The 18,777-nt window shown below is 35.6% G+C and overlaps 1 protein-coding gene across 3 annotated transcripts in view; it reads right to left on the bottom strand.

The window, feature by feature from the left end:
* NRP1 (neuropilin 1) overlaps positions 1–18,777 on the bottom strand; it is a 134,611-nt gene that overhangs the window by 71,129 nt on the left and 44,705 nt on the right. For all 3 annotated transcript variants that reach the window (XM_029283358.1, XM_029283359.1, XM_015812022.1), the window contains exons 3-4: positions 9,124–9,305; positions 4,377–4,604 (exon numbers count right to left, since the gene is read on the bottom strand). In XM_029283358.1, coding sequence (XP_029139191.1) covers positions 4,377–4,604; positions 9,124–9,305 — 410 coding nt within the window. The remainder of the gene's footprint in view (positions 1–4,376; positions 4,605–9,123; positions 9,306–18,777) is intronic.

The raw sequence follows: 18,777 nt of genomic DNA, 5'->3' as shown, positions 1-18,777 counted from the left end.
GCATTGTGGATAATGCTGAATTTTTCCACTTTATATACCAATTTTGCTGCAATGGTCATATAATAAAAACAAAGTCCCATGATTTTTTTTTCTGTCTGTTCATTACTTCCAAAAGAAAAGCCTCTGGTTTCACTTTAAAATGTTTTGAATTAGTGAGTATATTTGCAAGCAAAACTGTTTGGCTTTATTACATTTCATCAAATATGATAAAATGTCCCATCCTGTTGTTCACATTTCCACATAAATTTGAAGTACCTTTATACATTCTGGACAATCTTTCTGGTGCCAAATATCAACAGTATATCATTTATAAAAAAATATAAAAAAATCTCTTTAAGATTAGGGCTTAAGGTAAATTTTAACCCTTTCAATCACATATTTTCTAATTATTCAATTTGTGTACTGTAACCAAATTTATAGCCCATTTTATCATACATAATTTCATTTAATCTTCTTTTGTCTCAAATTTCAATAAAAGTTATACATTTTAGCAATATATGTCCGTCATTTGTACACAGTTTTATTTCAAATTCAGTGTTCAAAACTTTAAAGTATTTATCTACTTTAAATCTTTCTGATAGTTCTGTATAAGAAACCATTGACAAGTATATTCTTTTAACAGATCTTAATTTGGTTTGATGTATAAAAAATTCTAGCTTATCACAATATTAACCATTTATGCTTGCTTATCATTTCTTGTTTATAGAATGCTTCTTGCGATGAGAGTCACAAAGGTTTTTCAGTTTTTCAAACTAGATTTGAATTTATTCCATATTCTCAGAGTGGCACATATAACATAATGATTTGTAAAATCTACATTAATTTTAGCTTTGTTGTACCATGCTGTCCATATTGACAAGTTTAATACCAGACAGCCCTTTAGTTGTTGTTTTTCCTGTTGTCCTGTTACTTATTAAAAGGGACTTTTGATACAGGTAGTTGTCGACTTAAGACCACAATTGGGACTGGAACGTCTGTTGTTAAGCTAGGCATCATCAAAGTTGTTAAGTAAATTATCTGATCAATAATAATAATAATAATAATAATAATAATAATAATAATAATAATAATAATAATAATAATAATAATAATAATAATAATAAAGTTGGAAGGGACCTTGGAGGTCATCGAGTCCAATCCCCTGCTCGGGCAGGAAACCCTACACCATTTCGGACAAATGGCTGTCCAGTCTCTTCTTAAAAACTTCCAGTGTTGGAGCATTCACTGCTTCTGGAGGCAGGTTGTTCCACTGGTTAATTGTTCTAACTGTCAGGAAGTTTCTCCTTCATTCTAGGTTGCTTCTCTCCTTGATTAGTTTCCATCCATTGCTTCTTGTCCTGCCTTCAGGCGCTTTGGAGAATAGCTTGACTCCCTCTTCTTTGTGGACTGCTTTTGTGGACTGCTTTGTGGATTGGAACACTGCTATCATGTCCCCCCTCGTCTTTCTCTTTGTTAAACTAGACATACCCAATTCCAGCAACTGTTCCTTGTATGTTTTAGCCTCCCGTCTCCTAATCATCTTTGTTGCTCTTTGTACTTTGCAACTATGTGACCCCAGGACGCTACCATCATTGTAAATACATGGTGGTTGTCAATTGCCCAAATATGGGCAATGTGACTGTGGGGATGGTTATTTATAAATGTGAGGACTGGCTGTAAGTCACTTTTTGCAATGCCATTATAACTTTAAATGGCTGCTGAATGAATGGTCGTAAGTCGAGGACTACCTGTGCATTAATTTAACCTGTACGTAGATAAGAGTGTATGTGTATTATTTTAAAACATATTCCTATTTAAATAATTTATATGTCTCTTACAGATATAAAACTATTCTGCAAGCTAATCATCGCTTAGTGATTGCTCAGGCAGTGATATTTGCAATTATGACAGTGATGAAAAAGTAACTTTACAAAATGCACATTTATGCTTTTCACACTTTGTCACCATCACTATCAGTTAACATATGTATAAAAGTATAAAAGCACACTTGGATTAATGACTATTCTACTTAATGACTGAATTGCCGGTCCAGAATTGCCGGTCCAGTTGCTAAAAAAGGCTACCAGTATATCATACATAGATTTATTTCAAGTATGCAAGTTATTACAAAGAGAAAATTCGGAAAGGTGATTCTACAAATTGAAATGATATTACCAAGACAGCTAGTAATGAAGGGAGTTGGTGACAATAACATTGCAGGGCTGTCTTTTTTCTGAAAATCTTGATCTACAGTTTTGATTCTGTGTTCTGTTGTCAGAACTGAAGAATGCCAATTAATAACTGAGATTGTCTTTCAATAGCTCCAAAAGAGAAATGGGTAGCTGAGGATAGGTGGATATTATCCATTCCTTTTTTTTTACCCAAGAGCAAAAGGAAAAGACTAGCCTCTTAATCTGAGTTAAATTTGGGATAGAAAAAGAGGAGTTTTAGTCTTTGGAAGAAATCCTAAGGCATTATTTATTCTAGAAATCCTGCAAAGACTGTTTACAAGGGTTATTGCTCTTAATCCGCTTAGTACGTATGCAAACAAATTCTTCATTTCAATGAGACCAAGAGAAAACTAAATTCTGTGTAAGCATTTTCTTGTTAAAAAGTGGGCTATAGGAACATAGAGTCCTGCCAGATCAGGCTAAAAATCCATCTAATCAAACTTTTGGCGTGACCAGACAGTTGTCAATCAGATGCATTCAAGTATCTCAGAAGCATCGACCAGAAAATAATAACTCTTTTTGACTTATTTCCCTGGAACTGCTGCTTAGAATATGTTGTTGCCTATGATTCAGGAGACAATCACATATTGTAGCCATCAATGCTAATATCCACTGTCTGCCATGAATTTATCCAGTTCTCTTAAAGTCCTCTAAGACAACCATCAGAATAGCTATTCACAATGAATTTCTCAATTTAATAATGTTTTATGGATTTTAGCTGTATTCTCCCCCACTTGGTTTTTAATAGATGATGGTTAAGGACCCAATTTTCCCCTCTCTTTTGCCTCATTGGATGGAAAGTGGATCCATACCTTTTACATTCTAAATCATGTTTCGCACTCATTCAGCTAGTGGTAACAGCTTCCTAAAAATAATCCCAATCCACAGTGGTAAGGAAAAAGAGAAAGAATGGGTAGTGTGAACAATGTGCTGGCAACAATTTGCAATTAATAGTTTGTGATGTGGCAGGTATGAAGGGTGAACAAGGAAAGTGCTTGGAATCATACAGAATAGTCTGGAAACCCAGGCCTGGGACAGCAGGAGGAATGGATTTTACATTGGGTATATGTGTGTGTACTTGAATGCCCAAGAATGTATAGAATTCCCCTGAGCCATCTCAGACATAATGGATGATTATAATATTGTATATAATATTATTGCATATATTTTATGCTGTTTCCTATATAAAAACATCTCTATAAACAGCTTACAAATATAACAGCTATAATACAAATAATATGAAAATCATATACAACAATAAAGAGGGAGGGATATGTAGACAAAAACAGAAACAAAACCTTTTATCCAGGTTTTATACAAGAAATACAAAAGAAATTTAAAATATTTAGTACTAAGTGCCTCACAAGCTTCAGGAAAGGACTATTTCAGAAAGTTCAGGGATACTACAGGACCAACCATACTCATAAGTGGCTACAATTGGTGCTAGATAGTTTTTGGTACATGGAGGATGGACTGCAAAGACCTGTCCCAAATTCCTAGGGTCCTTTTATGCCAAAACCAAATTCTTGATCTTGATTCAACAGCCATTTGGTAGCTAATATAATTGTTTGAAAAAATTGTAATGTCTGCCACAATTTGCAACAGCTTCAATTTCTGAGAGTAAAACTAGCTCCCTATAGAACACTTCACAGAATCTAAACTTACCAACAGCAGTAGAATAATACCATATATCATCTCTCCATTAGTGCTAACAACATATAAAATTTATCTCTTTAGCCCACATCAGCAAGAATTTGATGTAAGATCACTATTACAGCACAACTCTATGTTAGCAGGATCAAATGCTGTACCACTCTATAATATATAATTGAATTAACCATGTATCTTTATATCATTATTTTGTGAGAATCCTTACAAACTTTTATCATGACCATATTCAACATAGGGTGCTGAATATCAACTTAATGACATTAAACTATAAGCAGAATTTCATTTCATTTGATGGACAGCACAGGAAACTCAATATATTTCTGCCTGACTTCTTTGTCCCTGATAAAATCCTAATGCCTTGAAATCTGGACAGATTTCAAGGTTAATTTTAAAATACTCTCTTATCTCCTAATTTTAATTATATTGATGATTAAACCCACAAGAAATCATGACATCAGGTAAAATCATGGCAGCTATTGGGAATGGGAATCTTACCTTCTGGGAAACCCTCCCAGACTTCCAAACGATCGTAACGGCAGAATGCACCTCCGGGTGGATTTGTATCTGGTTCCAGTTCAAAGCTTTCAAATTCCAGGATAATCTCTGACATCTTTGGTGCAAAGATAATGTAAGTACATTCAAGGCTGTTGGGATATTTTTCAGGGAATCCTGGTGATTTGATCATTCCAGTCATAGATGTGAAATTTCTGGAGCATTCTGGTCCTGCACCACAAAAGAGACAACAACACATTTCCCTTCTGTAAGAATTTATACAGTTAGCAAGAAAACAAATTATGCCAATTCTCTTTTTGGAGAATTGCCCCATGTTAATCCTGTATTAGTCACACAGCTAATTTGGTCCTAATATTGTACTGATAATTGTACTAAAAGGCAATTCCCATATATTACATGAAGCCCATTTTTCCATTTCTACCAGAGCAAACTGAAAAAGTAAACTTGTGCCAGTTCTGAAATAGAGGGGAAAATTATGACAATGTCATATGGGAACAATGAAAGCGTAAGCTGCAGAAATATTGTCAGCCCAAGGGAAATAATTATAGCCCCTTTAAGCTTAAATCTTTAAATCTTCAGGTTGACAGCCCTTTATTGGTAAAACAGAATGTTTTGCAAGAAGAGGGAGTGTGGTGTTTGGTCGATGGAACAATGGTTTCATATTCCTAGAGCAGTGGCTCAGTAAGTCTGCCAGATGTGACCTATGCCTTTTTGACAAACTAGATGTGAAAGGTAATTCGTACTTGTATCAAGGGTGACTGATTCATTCTGAGCTGTGTTGACACAGGTGCACCAGTAAAGTGATGCTGTTAGTGAAGGTATGATAAATTGTTTGATTACTAGCAATGTTGATCAAATCTAACTAACTTCGGTATTGTGCAAGGCAATTACACAAAAGCCTAATTCTATTGTAGGCCTACAAACTGTCCATATGGATGGGCAATGTCCACTGCCCATGTGACTTCTAATTTCTTTGCAAAAGTAACTTCTTCTGATGCAATTACATCAGAAAAGATAAACATCTGTCCTAAGCATTGATTCTCATACATCAACAGTGATGCAGACATGTATACAGGAAGATGCCATTCCTATAACTGGCAACAAGGAGGTTTGAAAAAAACGTCTCCATATGGGAATGAATGAGAATCTGTTTCCAAATATGATGGCTATCAGGATAATTCCCTGCTGTGTTGCAAATTCATTCATTCATTCATTCATTCATTCATCCATCCATCCATCCATCCATCCATCCATCCACTCACTCACTCACTCACTCACTCACTCACTCACTCACTCACTCACTCATTCACTTCATTCATTTACTCACTCATTCACTCACTCTCATTTATATAGCCATACAATTCAACAGCGTGACCCTGCAGCATACAAGAGGGGGAAAAATCCTTCTACAACGAACACAATATAAGGACAAAAATTATAATTCATTAAAGTCAACTAAAACATAAAATGGTAACTGGACCAAAATACATTGCAACTATTCAATTGGAACTCCACTCAACCTAACTCAAAGGCCTAGGAGAAAAGCTTTCGTTGATTGCCTTTCTAAAGATTTGCAAGCCTGGGATCAACTATATTACTTGGAACAAATTGTTCCAAAAATAGGATCACACTGAATTCCACAAATATATTAGAAAATTAATCTTTCCTTTCTCAGCTGTAATCTTCAGAAAATCTCTTTCTTGCTATCAGATTTCCATTCATACACCAAGGTAGTTTCAAAATAAGATAAATCTGATATGTCTCATAACAATACAGACTGGGATGATGGATATTGCAGTCTAATATATCCTGACTCTACCAAGTTTGGAAATGCTTTTTTATAGCTCTCTTCCCCCTCTCCCTCTTCCTCTCTGGAATGCAAGAAAATTTCCTTCTTCCCTTCCTTCTTCCCTTCTTCCCTTCCTTCCTTCCTTCCTTCCTTCCTTCCTTCCTCCCTCCCTCCCTCCCTCCCTCCCTCCCTCCCTCCGACAATTAAAAGTTTAATGAAAGCTAATCTAATCAACTGGCCATATTTATCTATTCATAGATAAAAGCAGTGGTGGGATTCAAATATGTGAACCGGTTCTCTGTGTGGATGCCGCTTCCGGAAGTCCGTACTGGCCGGGGCAAAAAAAAATTAGCTACCGGTTCTGGTGAAGTGGTGTGAACTGGCTGAATCCCACCAATGGATAAAAGTAGTGACTCAAAAGACATCTAATCTGTTGCATATGTTTATAAATAAAGTCACAACATGCAATGGTGTAAAATAATTCAGAACATGCTGCCTCCTTTGCTACTGTCACATCAATTCAAAGTTATCAAATAAGAGAAAAGAATTAGTTCATATTTGTTTCATTTTTGCTTAGTGTCAGAGATGCATCCAGTATTTGTTTTCAATATATTTTGCTCTATTTTTGTAAGCTTAGTAAAGGAAAACAAATCTGGATCATATCTAATTACAGCTATCTTCATAGACACATCCATATTGATATTTCGACAACAATATATTTATGGTATGCCCCTGCTTTCCTTAGTTTGTTTTTTGCCCCCACTTCCTTTTATAGCCAGGCAGGGTAAAATTATGAGAGGTCTTTGGTGCTCTCTGAGCTTGCTTTTTTTATTGTAGACATTTCATTACCCAATTAGGTAACATCATCAATGCTAGTCTAAACATACCAAGTCCTCCTTCCTTCTGCTATTTTCCACAAGAATAACATGGTGAGGTGAGTCGGACTGAGAAAGAGCGATTGGCTCAAAGTCACTCAGCTAGCTTTGGACCTAAAGTGGAAATAGAACCTCTGTTTTTTAGCCTAGTGTCTTAACTACTACACTAAACTTAACCACCAAACCAAAATGGTTTTACAGCAACTGTAATTCTCAGACCACACATGTGCATGGGAACTTCTTCATTTCTGAACATAGAAATAGCATTTTCACTGTGACATACTATGGCATAAACCTGAATTAATATTACTTTGGGGGCAATAACTTTAAACATTCTGACTTTTGAGTGTGCAAGTTGTCATTTATAATTTTGCCTTAATGTAACTAATGCCTTTCAGAAGGAAATATAAGGCATCATACAAGGAAATCAATAAAGGGAACTGTGGAGTGTCACTAAGATATCAAGGAAAAAAAGCTGTACTGAAAATGCAAATTGTACTTTCTGCAAATTGCTGGTTTGGGAGACCCTTCATTAGATCTTTATGCACTGTGGCCTTAAAATATCCTTTAGGCAGACCAATCAACCAATCAGCTGCTCAGAATTCAAATATAGCTCCAAACAAACAACCAATCGTATGACCAACTGACCACACTGGCATACAAGACATGACCTAAGGAGAATAGGACAAGAAAATCCTGCTGCTGATGTTACCTAGTTTGGTAACAAAACGTTCAAAAATTATATTGAAACAAGCTTGGAGAGCAAACCACAGCCAAAATCTAAAACCCGGACTACAATAATTTTCTATTATTTCAAGATCATTGTTTAATTGTGCTAATTACCCAACAGTGCTAATTACCCAACTTGTTAGGTACCAAAATGTTTTGTCATGGAAGCAAAATCTTTCTATAAAAATTAACATCTTGGGATAGGATGGAATGTTGTTTTTACTTTATTCACTATCTAGTTTTGTTCAAAATAAGTTCCTAGATGCCAAATATTTCTTCAATCTGCATCCAACCAAAGATAAGGCTTATTCCAAAAGTGACTGTGGTCTTTACGCACAAAATTACTTCAAAAAGAATTTGACCATGGGACAGAAGCCATTTGCCAGTCTTTGTCTGAGCAGAAAACCTCCCACATCCCATTCATGTGGCATTTTGTTTACAAAAAATGCTTGCATTCATTTATCTTCACTGAAATAAATCAGGTGGTGTTTGAAGCCTGTGTCATTGCACTCTTTTTAGGACTTTTAGCAGCAAATGTTTTAAAATATTCTGATATTCCACATACCATCCATTCCCAATCCACAATGAATTAACAAAGATTACTATATTGGGAAAAATATTTGGAATATTATAAAAAGACATAAAACAAAATCAGCATATTAAAGGTAAAGAAAAAGATGCATCGATTAAGCAGGACTTTCAAATGAAGCTGAAATTAAATGAATTATTTAATTCTGAACTTTTGCATTCAACAAATATTTAATTAAACACTTCATTGTAAAAAAAGTTGGGAAACCACAACATTTGCAAAATCAGCAATAAAATTAAGAATATACTTCTTTCTCTTTCTCTTATGTTACAAGGTTCAGAAGTTTTCTTTACTACTGTTTTGATGTGCCATTTTTAAATTAAAAAGCTTATTAAATTAGAGCTATGCACACAATACCAAATTTGTTGATTTACTTATTTAAAATTCAAAAGTTGCCAAATCGATTTTCACCCAAATTAGTAACAAAACCTTGTGAACGAACATATTACAGGCAAATAATAGGTAATACTCATCATGATCACAGCTTTCCAGAGTAATAGAATTTTCTATTATGAGAGCAGAATGCAAAAAAGAATTATATTTGTATCAGAACAGACCAAAAGTTAGTGACTTGATTCACTGACTTCCACGGTCCTATAAAAGCAATGTTTTAGAAACTAAGTTGACATTAAATGTTCTTTTAATTCCCCTCTCTCCAAGTAACAGTGACCTTCAAATTGAACAATCCTACTGTCAATATTTCATATTAAAAACAATTAGCATGACAAGATTAAGCAGCTTGCTCACCTCTTTTAAAAATTTCATAGCGAATGGAGAAGCCTGCTCCATGAGTTTCATAATCAGAGACAAACTTGATTAAGAGGTATGGTCCTGTAGATATCACAGGTGGGGGGGCAATTTTGCCACAAAACTTTCCCCACACTCGCCCATTTGCACTGTCTCCATCAATCACTTCAACATAATCGTACCTGGTAGATAAATTGAAGCAAAAAAAAAAAAACTTTTAACTTCCAGTGAAGAAAAAAAAAAGAAAACTAATTAATTTAAGAACCACAGCCATACAGCACAGATAATGAAGAATAATGCTAGCCTGTTTGGAAGCTGTATTATCCTAAAAGATGTGCGCAAAATGAAAAAAAATTAAAATGGACTACATCATGTCGGTAGACATCATCTGGCAAGATGGAACTATTAGGAAGAATAGCACCATTATGGTTACAGACAATATCAGCTAAAGTAACCAATTAACAAGAAAAAGGAAATCTCGTGAGCACAATTCTGTATTATTAAATTGGATTCCTTTGTCTATCATGGCATTGTTATCAATACATAATACACTAAATTCTTTTCAAAGGGTGGTGTTCTTGTCTGAATTCTAAAACATCGTTTTGGCTTTAATTTTTGTATAATACTTGTATTCCGATATGCAATTCTGCAAGTGTATAGTCCACAGAATAATAAATGAAGTTTCACATATTATGCTACCTTTATTGCTTTGCTGCTTTCTTAATTGTTACACATTTGTGTATTTTTAAACATCATATTACTTAAAATGACTATGGTAATATAAAAATGGATTTGGCATAAGGATTGCTCTGTAGAATGGCCTGACTCTGTCTCCTACACACAAGCAAGACACGTGTATAAAACAATAAAAAGGAAATATGCAATAATAAAAATGAAACTCTGCTTCAGCTGCATGAGTATATTAAACAACCCATTTTATCTCAAATGATTGCAAAATAATAAAGGCACATAAAACAATTTAAAAATATGAACTTGCTTCTTGCCAAATCAACCTATAGACCATTTAGATTAAAACTATCCATTCTGGTTTAAGATAGTTCCCAAAATTGAGATTAAAGGATTATTTTCACAATTATCTAAGAATTTCATAACAGCAGATTATAAGTGAGAATTTATTTTACTAAAGATTAAAGACCCCCAGTTATTAACCAAAATTCACATAAACACAAAAATGAAAAAAAATGGTTACCAAATTTCTGAAACATTAATTGGACACCAAATCTTGAACAATAATAACAGGTAGTGGCATTTATCCTGGCTATTCTTTAAAGGCTAAATCAATCAGTCCTCATAAATCTTTACATGGAATATTACCAGGAAGCTCCAGAGATGGAGACTATAGATCAGTGATGGTGAACTTTTTAGAGACCGAGTGCCCAAAAACTGGACCCGCCCCTGCTCCACCCCCTGCCCTGCCTCCTGCCCCGCCCCCTGTCCGCAGGGCCATTCACTGCCTCCAGGGCCCTCCGCAGATCGCCCAGGCAGCCCAGCAGCGCTATGGCGGTCATGGCCTCTGCCTACGCCCTGCAGCATCAACTGTGCACGATGGGGTGTGAGAGCAGAGTCTTGTCTATGCTGCCTGGCTGCCATGTCCTTGGCTGCGCTGCTCCGCGTGGGCCACACTCATGGGCCACTCTCCTTCAGGGGAGCTGCTGGAGAGGAGGGGGTCATGGGGGGAGGCAAGGCTGGGGCAATGGCACATGTGCCCACAGAGGCTCCGAGTGCCGTCTCTGGCACCCGTGCCATAAGTTCGCCACCACTGCTATAGATTGAACAACTTAGAAAAGAAAACATAAATGTCCAGGACCACAGAGACAAAACAAAAGCAACCCACTTCTGCACTGATGACAACAAACCTCACAGAGATGTCCATGAAAATATCGGGAGTTAAACCAGACTCCAGAAAAGTTAACCTAGTGTTTCTCAACCTTAGAAATTTTAAGATGTGTGAACTTGAACTCCCATAATTCCTTAGTTAGCAAGTTAGAGTTGCTAAGGTTGAGAAACACTGATCCAACCAGTTATATCTTAAAGAACTCTACTGTGGAATTTGAATTAATTTCTTTCCTTGCTATTGCAGGTTTAACATGATGCTCTAGGCTTTGCACTCTGATATCTGATACAGATGGATGATGGAAAAAGAAGACAATAAGGGGGAAGAAAAGCTACTTTCCCCTCATATATTTTATCATTACTGCAACTACTGCTCCCAGCAATTACTGATATAGCAAGTAAAGAAAAGAAAGTAGTTTGGGAGCTCATGGCTAGTTGGAATGCTTTTAGGATGGAAAAGGAATTTTGATCTGGAATTTTGAGGCTAGGGGAAATAGCCAAAACTTTAAAAGATAGATTCAAGATAAAGAAGGAACTTGACAGATTTGAACCCTGGGCCCTATTTGACAAAATGCAATTAGTCATGAGAAAATAATTGTAATAGTGAGAAGGATCTAGGAGTCCAAGTGGACAAACATTTAAGTAAGAACCAGCAGTGTGGTACAGCTGCCACAAAAGCCATGGCAGTCCTTGACTGCATCAACAGAGGGATATATTGATCATGTGAAGTGATAGTAATGCTATCAGTTGGAAAATTGCATCCAGTTTTGGTCAGTGTGATATAAAAAAAATGTTGAGATGCTAAAAGAGCACAGAGAAGAACCACAAAAGTAGAATTAGTAGAGAATTAAGGAGAAATTTCCTGAAAATAATAACAATTAATCAATAAAACAGCTTGCCTCCAGAATTTACAGGTGCTCCATGTTTTCAAGAAGAGATTGGACAACCATTTGTCCGAAATGGTATAGGGAAATGATGGTGAACCTTTTAGAGACTGAGTGCCCAAACTGCAACCCCAAACCCACTTATGTATCGTCGAGTGTTGGGTGGGCGTGGCCCATTGGGTGGGTGTGGCCAATTTGGTGGGCATGGCCCATTGGGTGGGCATGGCTGCGGTGGTAATGACAGAATGGGAGGGACTAAAAAGTTCAATCAATCAATTCCAACTTTGCGAGATCTTTTTTTTCCCTGCGAGTTAAAATTGATTGATTGAACTTTTTTTTTTTTTGCACACGGTGGCGGAGGCCTAAAACCCAGCTGAAGGCTTAGGACTGGGGCAACGGCGTGCGTGCCCACAGAGAGGACTCTGCGTGCCACCTGTGGCATGTGTGCCATAGGTTCTTCTGTATAGGGTCTTCTGTTCAAGCAGGTGGTTGGATTAGAAAATCTCCAAGATCCCTTCCAATCTTGTTATTCTCTTTTATAATAATAACAATAACAACAACAACAACAACAATATAGTTGGAAGGGACCTTGGAGGCCATCCAATCCCCTGCTCAGGCAGGAAACCCTATACCATTTCAGACAAATGGCTGTCCAGTCTTTTCTTAAAAACTTCCAGTGTTGGAGCATTCACCGCTTCTGGAGGCAGGTTGTTCCACTGATTAATTGTTCTGTCAGGAAATTTCTCCTTAGTTCTATGTTGCTTCTCTCCTTGATTAGTTTCCATCCGTTGCTTCTTGTCCTGCCTTCAGATGCTTTGGAGAATAGCTTGACTCCCTCTTCTTTGTGGCAGCCCCTGAGATTGGAACGCTGCCTTCATATCACCCCTCATCCTTTTCTTCAATAAACTACACATTCTCAATTCCAGCAACCGTTCCTTATATGTTTTAGCCTCCAGTCCCCTAATCATCTTTGTTGCTCTTCTCTGTACTCTTTCTAGAGTCTCAACATCTTTTTTATGTTCAATGATTATAGAAAAATATGAGTTTTAAAACCCTTTCTTTATTTAAAGCATTTTTATAGCCTCCCATTTAATATTGAACTCTGGACGACTTCCCAGCTATTGAAATTCAGATCTTATTAAAACTTAATTTGGAGATACTTTCCCAGCATTTCTCATTGAGTGTTTGATTCATTATGTGCTGTCGTGTCGGCACTGACTTTTAGTAGCTACATAATTTTTCCCCAGGATAATCTGTCCCTAATTTGGTCCTTGAGATCTTCCAATCGTGCAATACTTGCCACTATAATTGAGTCCATCCACTAAATGCAAGTTGTCTTCTCCTTTTCTTTCCTTCTAGTTTCCCCAGTGTTACAGACTTCTCAAGGTGGTTTAGATATCTTGAGTCTGGTTATTTGTGTCTTCTTTGTGTCTGAGAATGGTTTTGATTTGTTCTATGATCTATTTCAGTTTTTCTCAATTTCAGATACTTTAAGTTATCAACTCCCATAATTCTCCTGCCTGCACGTTGGCTGTAAAATTCTGTGAGTTGAAATCCACAAATCTTAAAGTCGCTGAGATTGAGAAACACTAATTTTTTAAAAAAACTCTTGGCTATCTATGGTATTTTCAGAATCTTCTCCAACACTAGAGTTCAAAATTGTTGATGTTCTTTCTCTTATGCAACTTTGAAGTCCAAATGCCATTAAATTAGAATATCAATAGGCTAAGCTTATCATCGACACCAAATGCTTCTATTAGATAAATACGGGAATATATGAATTATATTTCCTCACTGTCTTCTTCGTCTCTCTACTCTTCCTATGCATTTTGTTCTCTTCTGTCACTTATTACTCTGTCTTGTGTTCTTGATTCATTTCCTTCCAGTCTCTTCTATTCTCCTCTGCAGTCCTTTCTAAAATGTTTTACTCCTGGTTTTCTGACCTCCAAAATTTTCTTCTTCCAAACATTTTTCCCTTTGACCTTCTTTTCCCACTCTTTCACTCTTTATCTTGGATTAAAATCTCCATCTTCATTCCACCTAGTTGTCAGGCTCCCTCTAGAAATGGGATCTATTTGGCTAGGAAGTATTTCTTTGTTGTTATGGCAACCATATGAGATGGGAAAATCTCTCACCAGGTAGAACAGATGTTACAGAATTTATATCAAGTTATACTACAAATCCTTTTTGGGCTTTTACAATTGCTTCTTTTTAAGAAGTGAATTAATCTCCTTCTGTTAGAGATGGTTGAATGTTTATATTCTCCACATTCAAGATCTCCTATCCAGATAATTCAAGATTACTGGCATCACCAAGAAGTGGTCAAAAGATAAATGATGGTGAGTATGTTATTGTCACTGAAGCTTTAGCCCTTTGTATGTGCTTGGAATATCAATGATGCAATAATAATTGTTCTTGTTTTGATACTATTCTTTTCCCCTTTCCAGTGTTGTTCCATTGCTTTTTAATTGGGAATCTTTATGTTACTAATAGAATCCTGATACCAATTCAATGCAGCCATGGATTTTCATAGTCATATCTACCAGGTCTGTGTTGCTGACTTCAGTATAACTTAAGCTCTTGTACTGATTATTACATGTGTTTATCTGTAATGGGTCATCACTGTTGCTATGAAATATTTTATCAACAAAATTAACCAGGCCATAACTCATTTGGGCAAATTTTCTTTACATTTTCATGCAAAAATAATTTTATAAAGCTGCTTTCTAGATTGAAGACCTTTGGTTGTTCCCTGGTTTACATAAGGAAGATACAATGGCTGAAGGCATCTAAATAAATATGTATAATGGTTAGTACTCTGAATTATAATTCTTTGGATAATACTATGAGAAGGCTCATTTTGCATTGCATAATCCATGCCCAACTTCTAACATAATCTAGGACAAGACTCACCCCAAAAAATGTATTGCTGAAACTGCAATTATCAAAATAAAATGAAAAACAACATCTAATTAGATCTGAGAATGACAGAGGAGAATCAAATCACCTTTCTTCTCCTAAGCATGTATTCCAGTCTCTTTTTTATAGTCAGTTAAGAGATTTGTCCTTAATTACATTATTCATTTTCATAGACTTAATGTGAACTGAACGTGTGTACGTCCATAACTTTGCATATGATTAAATCCAAGCACCTATAGTCTTTAAAGCTGATTACATCAAGCCAAAATATTTAGGTTGACTTAATTAAAAATGAAAAGTCTGTATCCACTTGTAAAGAAAAAAAAATCATTGTTAGAAATCTGCATTTCAGGTATTGTTTTATGTTGTTGTTTCTTAATGAAAAAAACTAGAGGTTTTTTTTTTTAATTTCTCTAAGGAATAACTAGTTGTTGTTTTTTTTAAAAAAAATCCCAGTAGTTGTTTTTAAATTCATGAAATGAATTTTTATTTGCACAATCCTATTTTATCTTATTATATCTTAAATTAATATTATATTAATTTCTTCTGGCCATTTTATCTATTGTTACAAATGGAAAAAAGCTCCCAATTACATTAATGGGTAGGGAGCTTTTTTTTAAAACAATTCAAAATTTAAACTGTATCTGACAATTTTGAAGTTAACAATAAGGAAAAAATATATGATGATCAGTGCCACCCTTACGGTTAAGTGCTAAACTGTCTGGGGTCCATTAGTTATGTTTACAGGATACCTCAGAGACCACTAGGAAGATGATATCACTAGTTAAAGTGGACAGTTAAAGGCTCTCTAAATTAAAAATGACATTACCTCACCAGTTAAAATTGTATGCCAGCTTTGGTGTATATCAAATTGAAAGTAAAGCTGACACTGATGGTACCGTAAGCATTAACATATGTGAAACATTGTGCTAACAGCATTTCCTCTTCCACACTGATGTTTTAGTCGCCATTGATCAGCTTTGTGTACAAGCTTTGTGGTTTTTTTTTTCAAAGACAAAGGAACAAAAAGAAGAAATGCTCACTTGAAGACAGTTCTGCAGATGTTTCATGTGATTAAACTGGCTTACAAAGAGATTACAAAAATGCCTTGATGCTACAGTTGCCCTTCTGTCTTGAAAAATACTGTGAATGGAGATTGTTTTGCTCATTCCATGCCTTAGATGATAGGAAACGGCTTGCTGCAAGTTTACTGATAAGAATAGCAGTATTTCTATTGATGCTGATAAACTTGAGGGTTTTATCTCTCCTTTTATTGCTCATAAATGCCAAATGATTACAGGAAGACTCTATCCAAATAGTGAAAAGTTAAGTAAAAGAAACAAGATGCCTCAGTTTCTAAAAGTAGCCAATCAGCTATTTGAAACACAGACTATTTGAGATTATAATGTTAGCTCTAATCTCGTGGATTGGGAATAATTCAGAATGAATTTCAATTGAAAATTATAAAATACTTTCAACTCCTGAAGAATATATAAGCAAATGCTCATCTCTCAAAGTGTTCATCCAGTTTTAATGTTTTGCTTCCCTTCTTCTACTTTGCTCAATCTTATCAAACGTAATATTTTTTTCCTGATTATAGCTATCCATAAATAACTTACTTGGTGACAGAATGGTAATGAAATTAACTCAGCACACTCCTAGCTCACATTTTCAGAACTATTGCTATGTAGTAGTAGATGAGCAAATATTTAAAACAATCATTACCTGAAGAATACCACATTATGGATAGATTTGGGAGAAGGGGAAATAGCAATAGCACTTAGACTTATACACCGCTTCACAGTGGTTTACAGAGTCAGCATATTGCCTCCAACAATCTGGGTCCTCATTTTACTAATCTTGGAAGGATGGAAGACTGAGTCAATCTTTAACCAGTGAGGATTGAACTCTTGAAAATTGTAGAATTAGTCTGCAATAATGTATTCTAACCACTGTGCCACCATGGCTCTAATGTACAGCCCAATGTATACATTACATATAGAATGTCATAAACTTGCTTCCGATTACTTCTAGTTAAAAAGAATCAATAGAAAATGACATAAAATACCCTATGACTGGATCGTTTAAAAGCTGCTATGCCACACTACACAACACCACAGTACACTACACTACACCACACCACACCACAGTACACTATACTGCACTATAATAATAATATACAATATTTAGGCCTGCAAGCATAAAATTCTCCTGCATCTTTTCTATCAATTTTAATTCAAGCAGACAAAAAAAAATTAGATATTTTAATGGAATTATTTTCTTGAATGGAGCATAGTGTACTTGTTAATTGCAAGGTGGTGAAAGAATAGAGGGATAGAATCAAGATCACGTGAAGTGTTAATACCACTTTACAATGCCTTGGTAAGGCCACACTTGAAATACTGCATCCAGTTTTGGTCACCACGATGTAAAAAAGATGTTGAGACTCTAGAAAGAGTACAGAGAAGAGCAACAAAGATGATTAGAGGTCTAGAGGCTAAAACATATAAGGAATTGGGTACGTCTAGTTTAATGAAGAGAAGGACGAGGAGGAACATGATAGCAGTGTTCCAATATCTCAGGGGCTGCCACAAAGAAGAGGGAGTCAAGCTATTCTCCAAAGCTCCTGAAGGCAGGACAAGAAGCAATGGATGGAAACTAACCAAGGAGAGAAGCAACCTAGAACTAAGGAGAAACTTCCTGACAGTTAGAACAATTAACCAGTGGAACAACCTGCCTCCAGAAGCGGTGAATGCTCCAACCCTGGAGGTTTTTAAGAAGAGACTGGACAGCCATTTGTCTGAAATGGTATAGGGTTTCCTGCCTGAGCAGGGACTTGGACTAGATGATCTCCAAGGTCCCTTCCAACTTTATTATTATTATTATTATTATTATTATTATTATTATTATTATTATTATTATTATTATTATTATTATTATTATTATTATTATTATTATTATTATTACTACTACTACTACTACTACTACTACTACTACTACTACTACTACTATTCCACTGGTCTGTGGCATCTCCGGGTTCCCATGTTTCATCTAAATCTGAAGGGATTTTTTTTTCAGGAGTGGTGTTACTATCATTAATTGCATTGAGAAATTTTGGGAAAGTTTCTCTTATCTGTAGAGAAAACATAAACCTATTTTTTCTAGGTACAAATTTGAGACAAAATTTTAAAAGACTTTTGTGCCCAGTTTAAAGCAGATTCTTATATTTCTATGGATTGATAAATCCAGTTGTTTGCCAATTGGTTTGAAATTTCATTAGTTGTAATAAATCAGATTCTATGGGGTTTTTTTGTCTGAGGAATGCCCAAATCAAATTTAGCTTTCAACAATTTAAGGTGTGTCAGAAGACTGCTCAAGTTTATAAACCCATAAAATTGAAAAATATCTATTAAATTGCCATATATGTACTCCAATACGCACAAGAGAGACCAGCAATTTAAAATGTATAGATTTCCTCCATTTTTTAGAATCAGTATTCAATAACAATTATGGAAAGGCACTTTTTAAAAATGCAGGTTCTAGCAGTAGGCCAGGAATATTGGTTTAGGAACAGGAATAGAACTTAGAGCAATCTTGATCAATTTAGTATCAGATCTGTTGGAATTATAATTCCCAGAATTCTCTAGCTAGCATGACTTCCAGAATTATGGGAGTTGCAGTTCTAATTATTTGGAGGACCCTGGCCTGGCACGGACCATTTGAGGGAAACAGTGTAGCCTTTGGAACTTTACAGAGATTTCAAGAGTTGTGTTATTATTATTATTATTATTATTATTATAATTTGTATACCGCCCTTCTCCCATAGGACTCAGGGCGGTTCACAGCATATTAAAAACAAATAATACCCAAAATACAAAAAATACACAATACAAAAATACAAAAGAATAAACCCTGATAAAAGCCGAATTAAAACCAAATATTCCCAGCTGTGTTTTCGATTAAAATACTTTTAAAATTATCCCTACCTAAAATCCTC

The sequence above is a fragment of the Protobothrops mucrosquamatus genome, unplaced genomic scaffold (genome assembly GCF_001527695.2).
Source record: "Protobothrops mucrosquamatus isolate PMUCROS unplaced genomic scaffold, P.Mucros_1.0 scaffold61, whole genome shotgun sequence".
Lineage (NCBI taxonomy): Eukaryota > Metazoa > Chordata > Lepidosauria > Squamata > Viperidae > Protobothrops > Protobothrops mucrosquamatus.
Note: the sequence above shows the minus strand (reverse complement) of the source record. Positions and strands in the feature narration are given on the sequence as shown.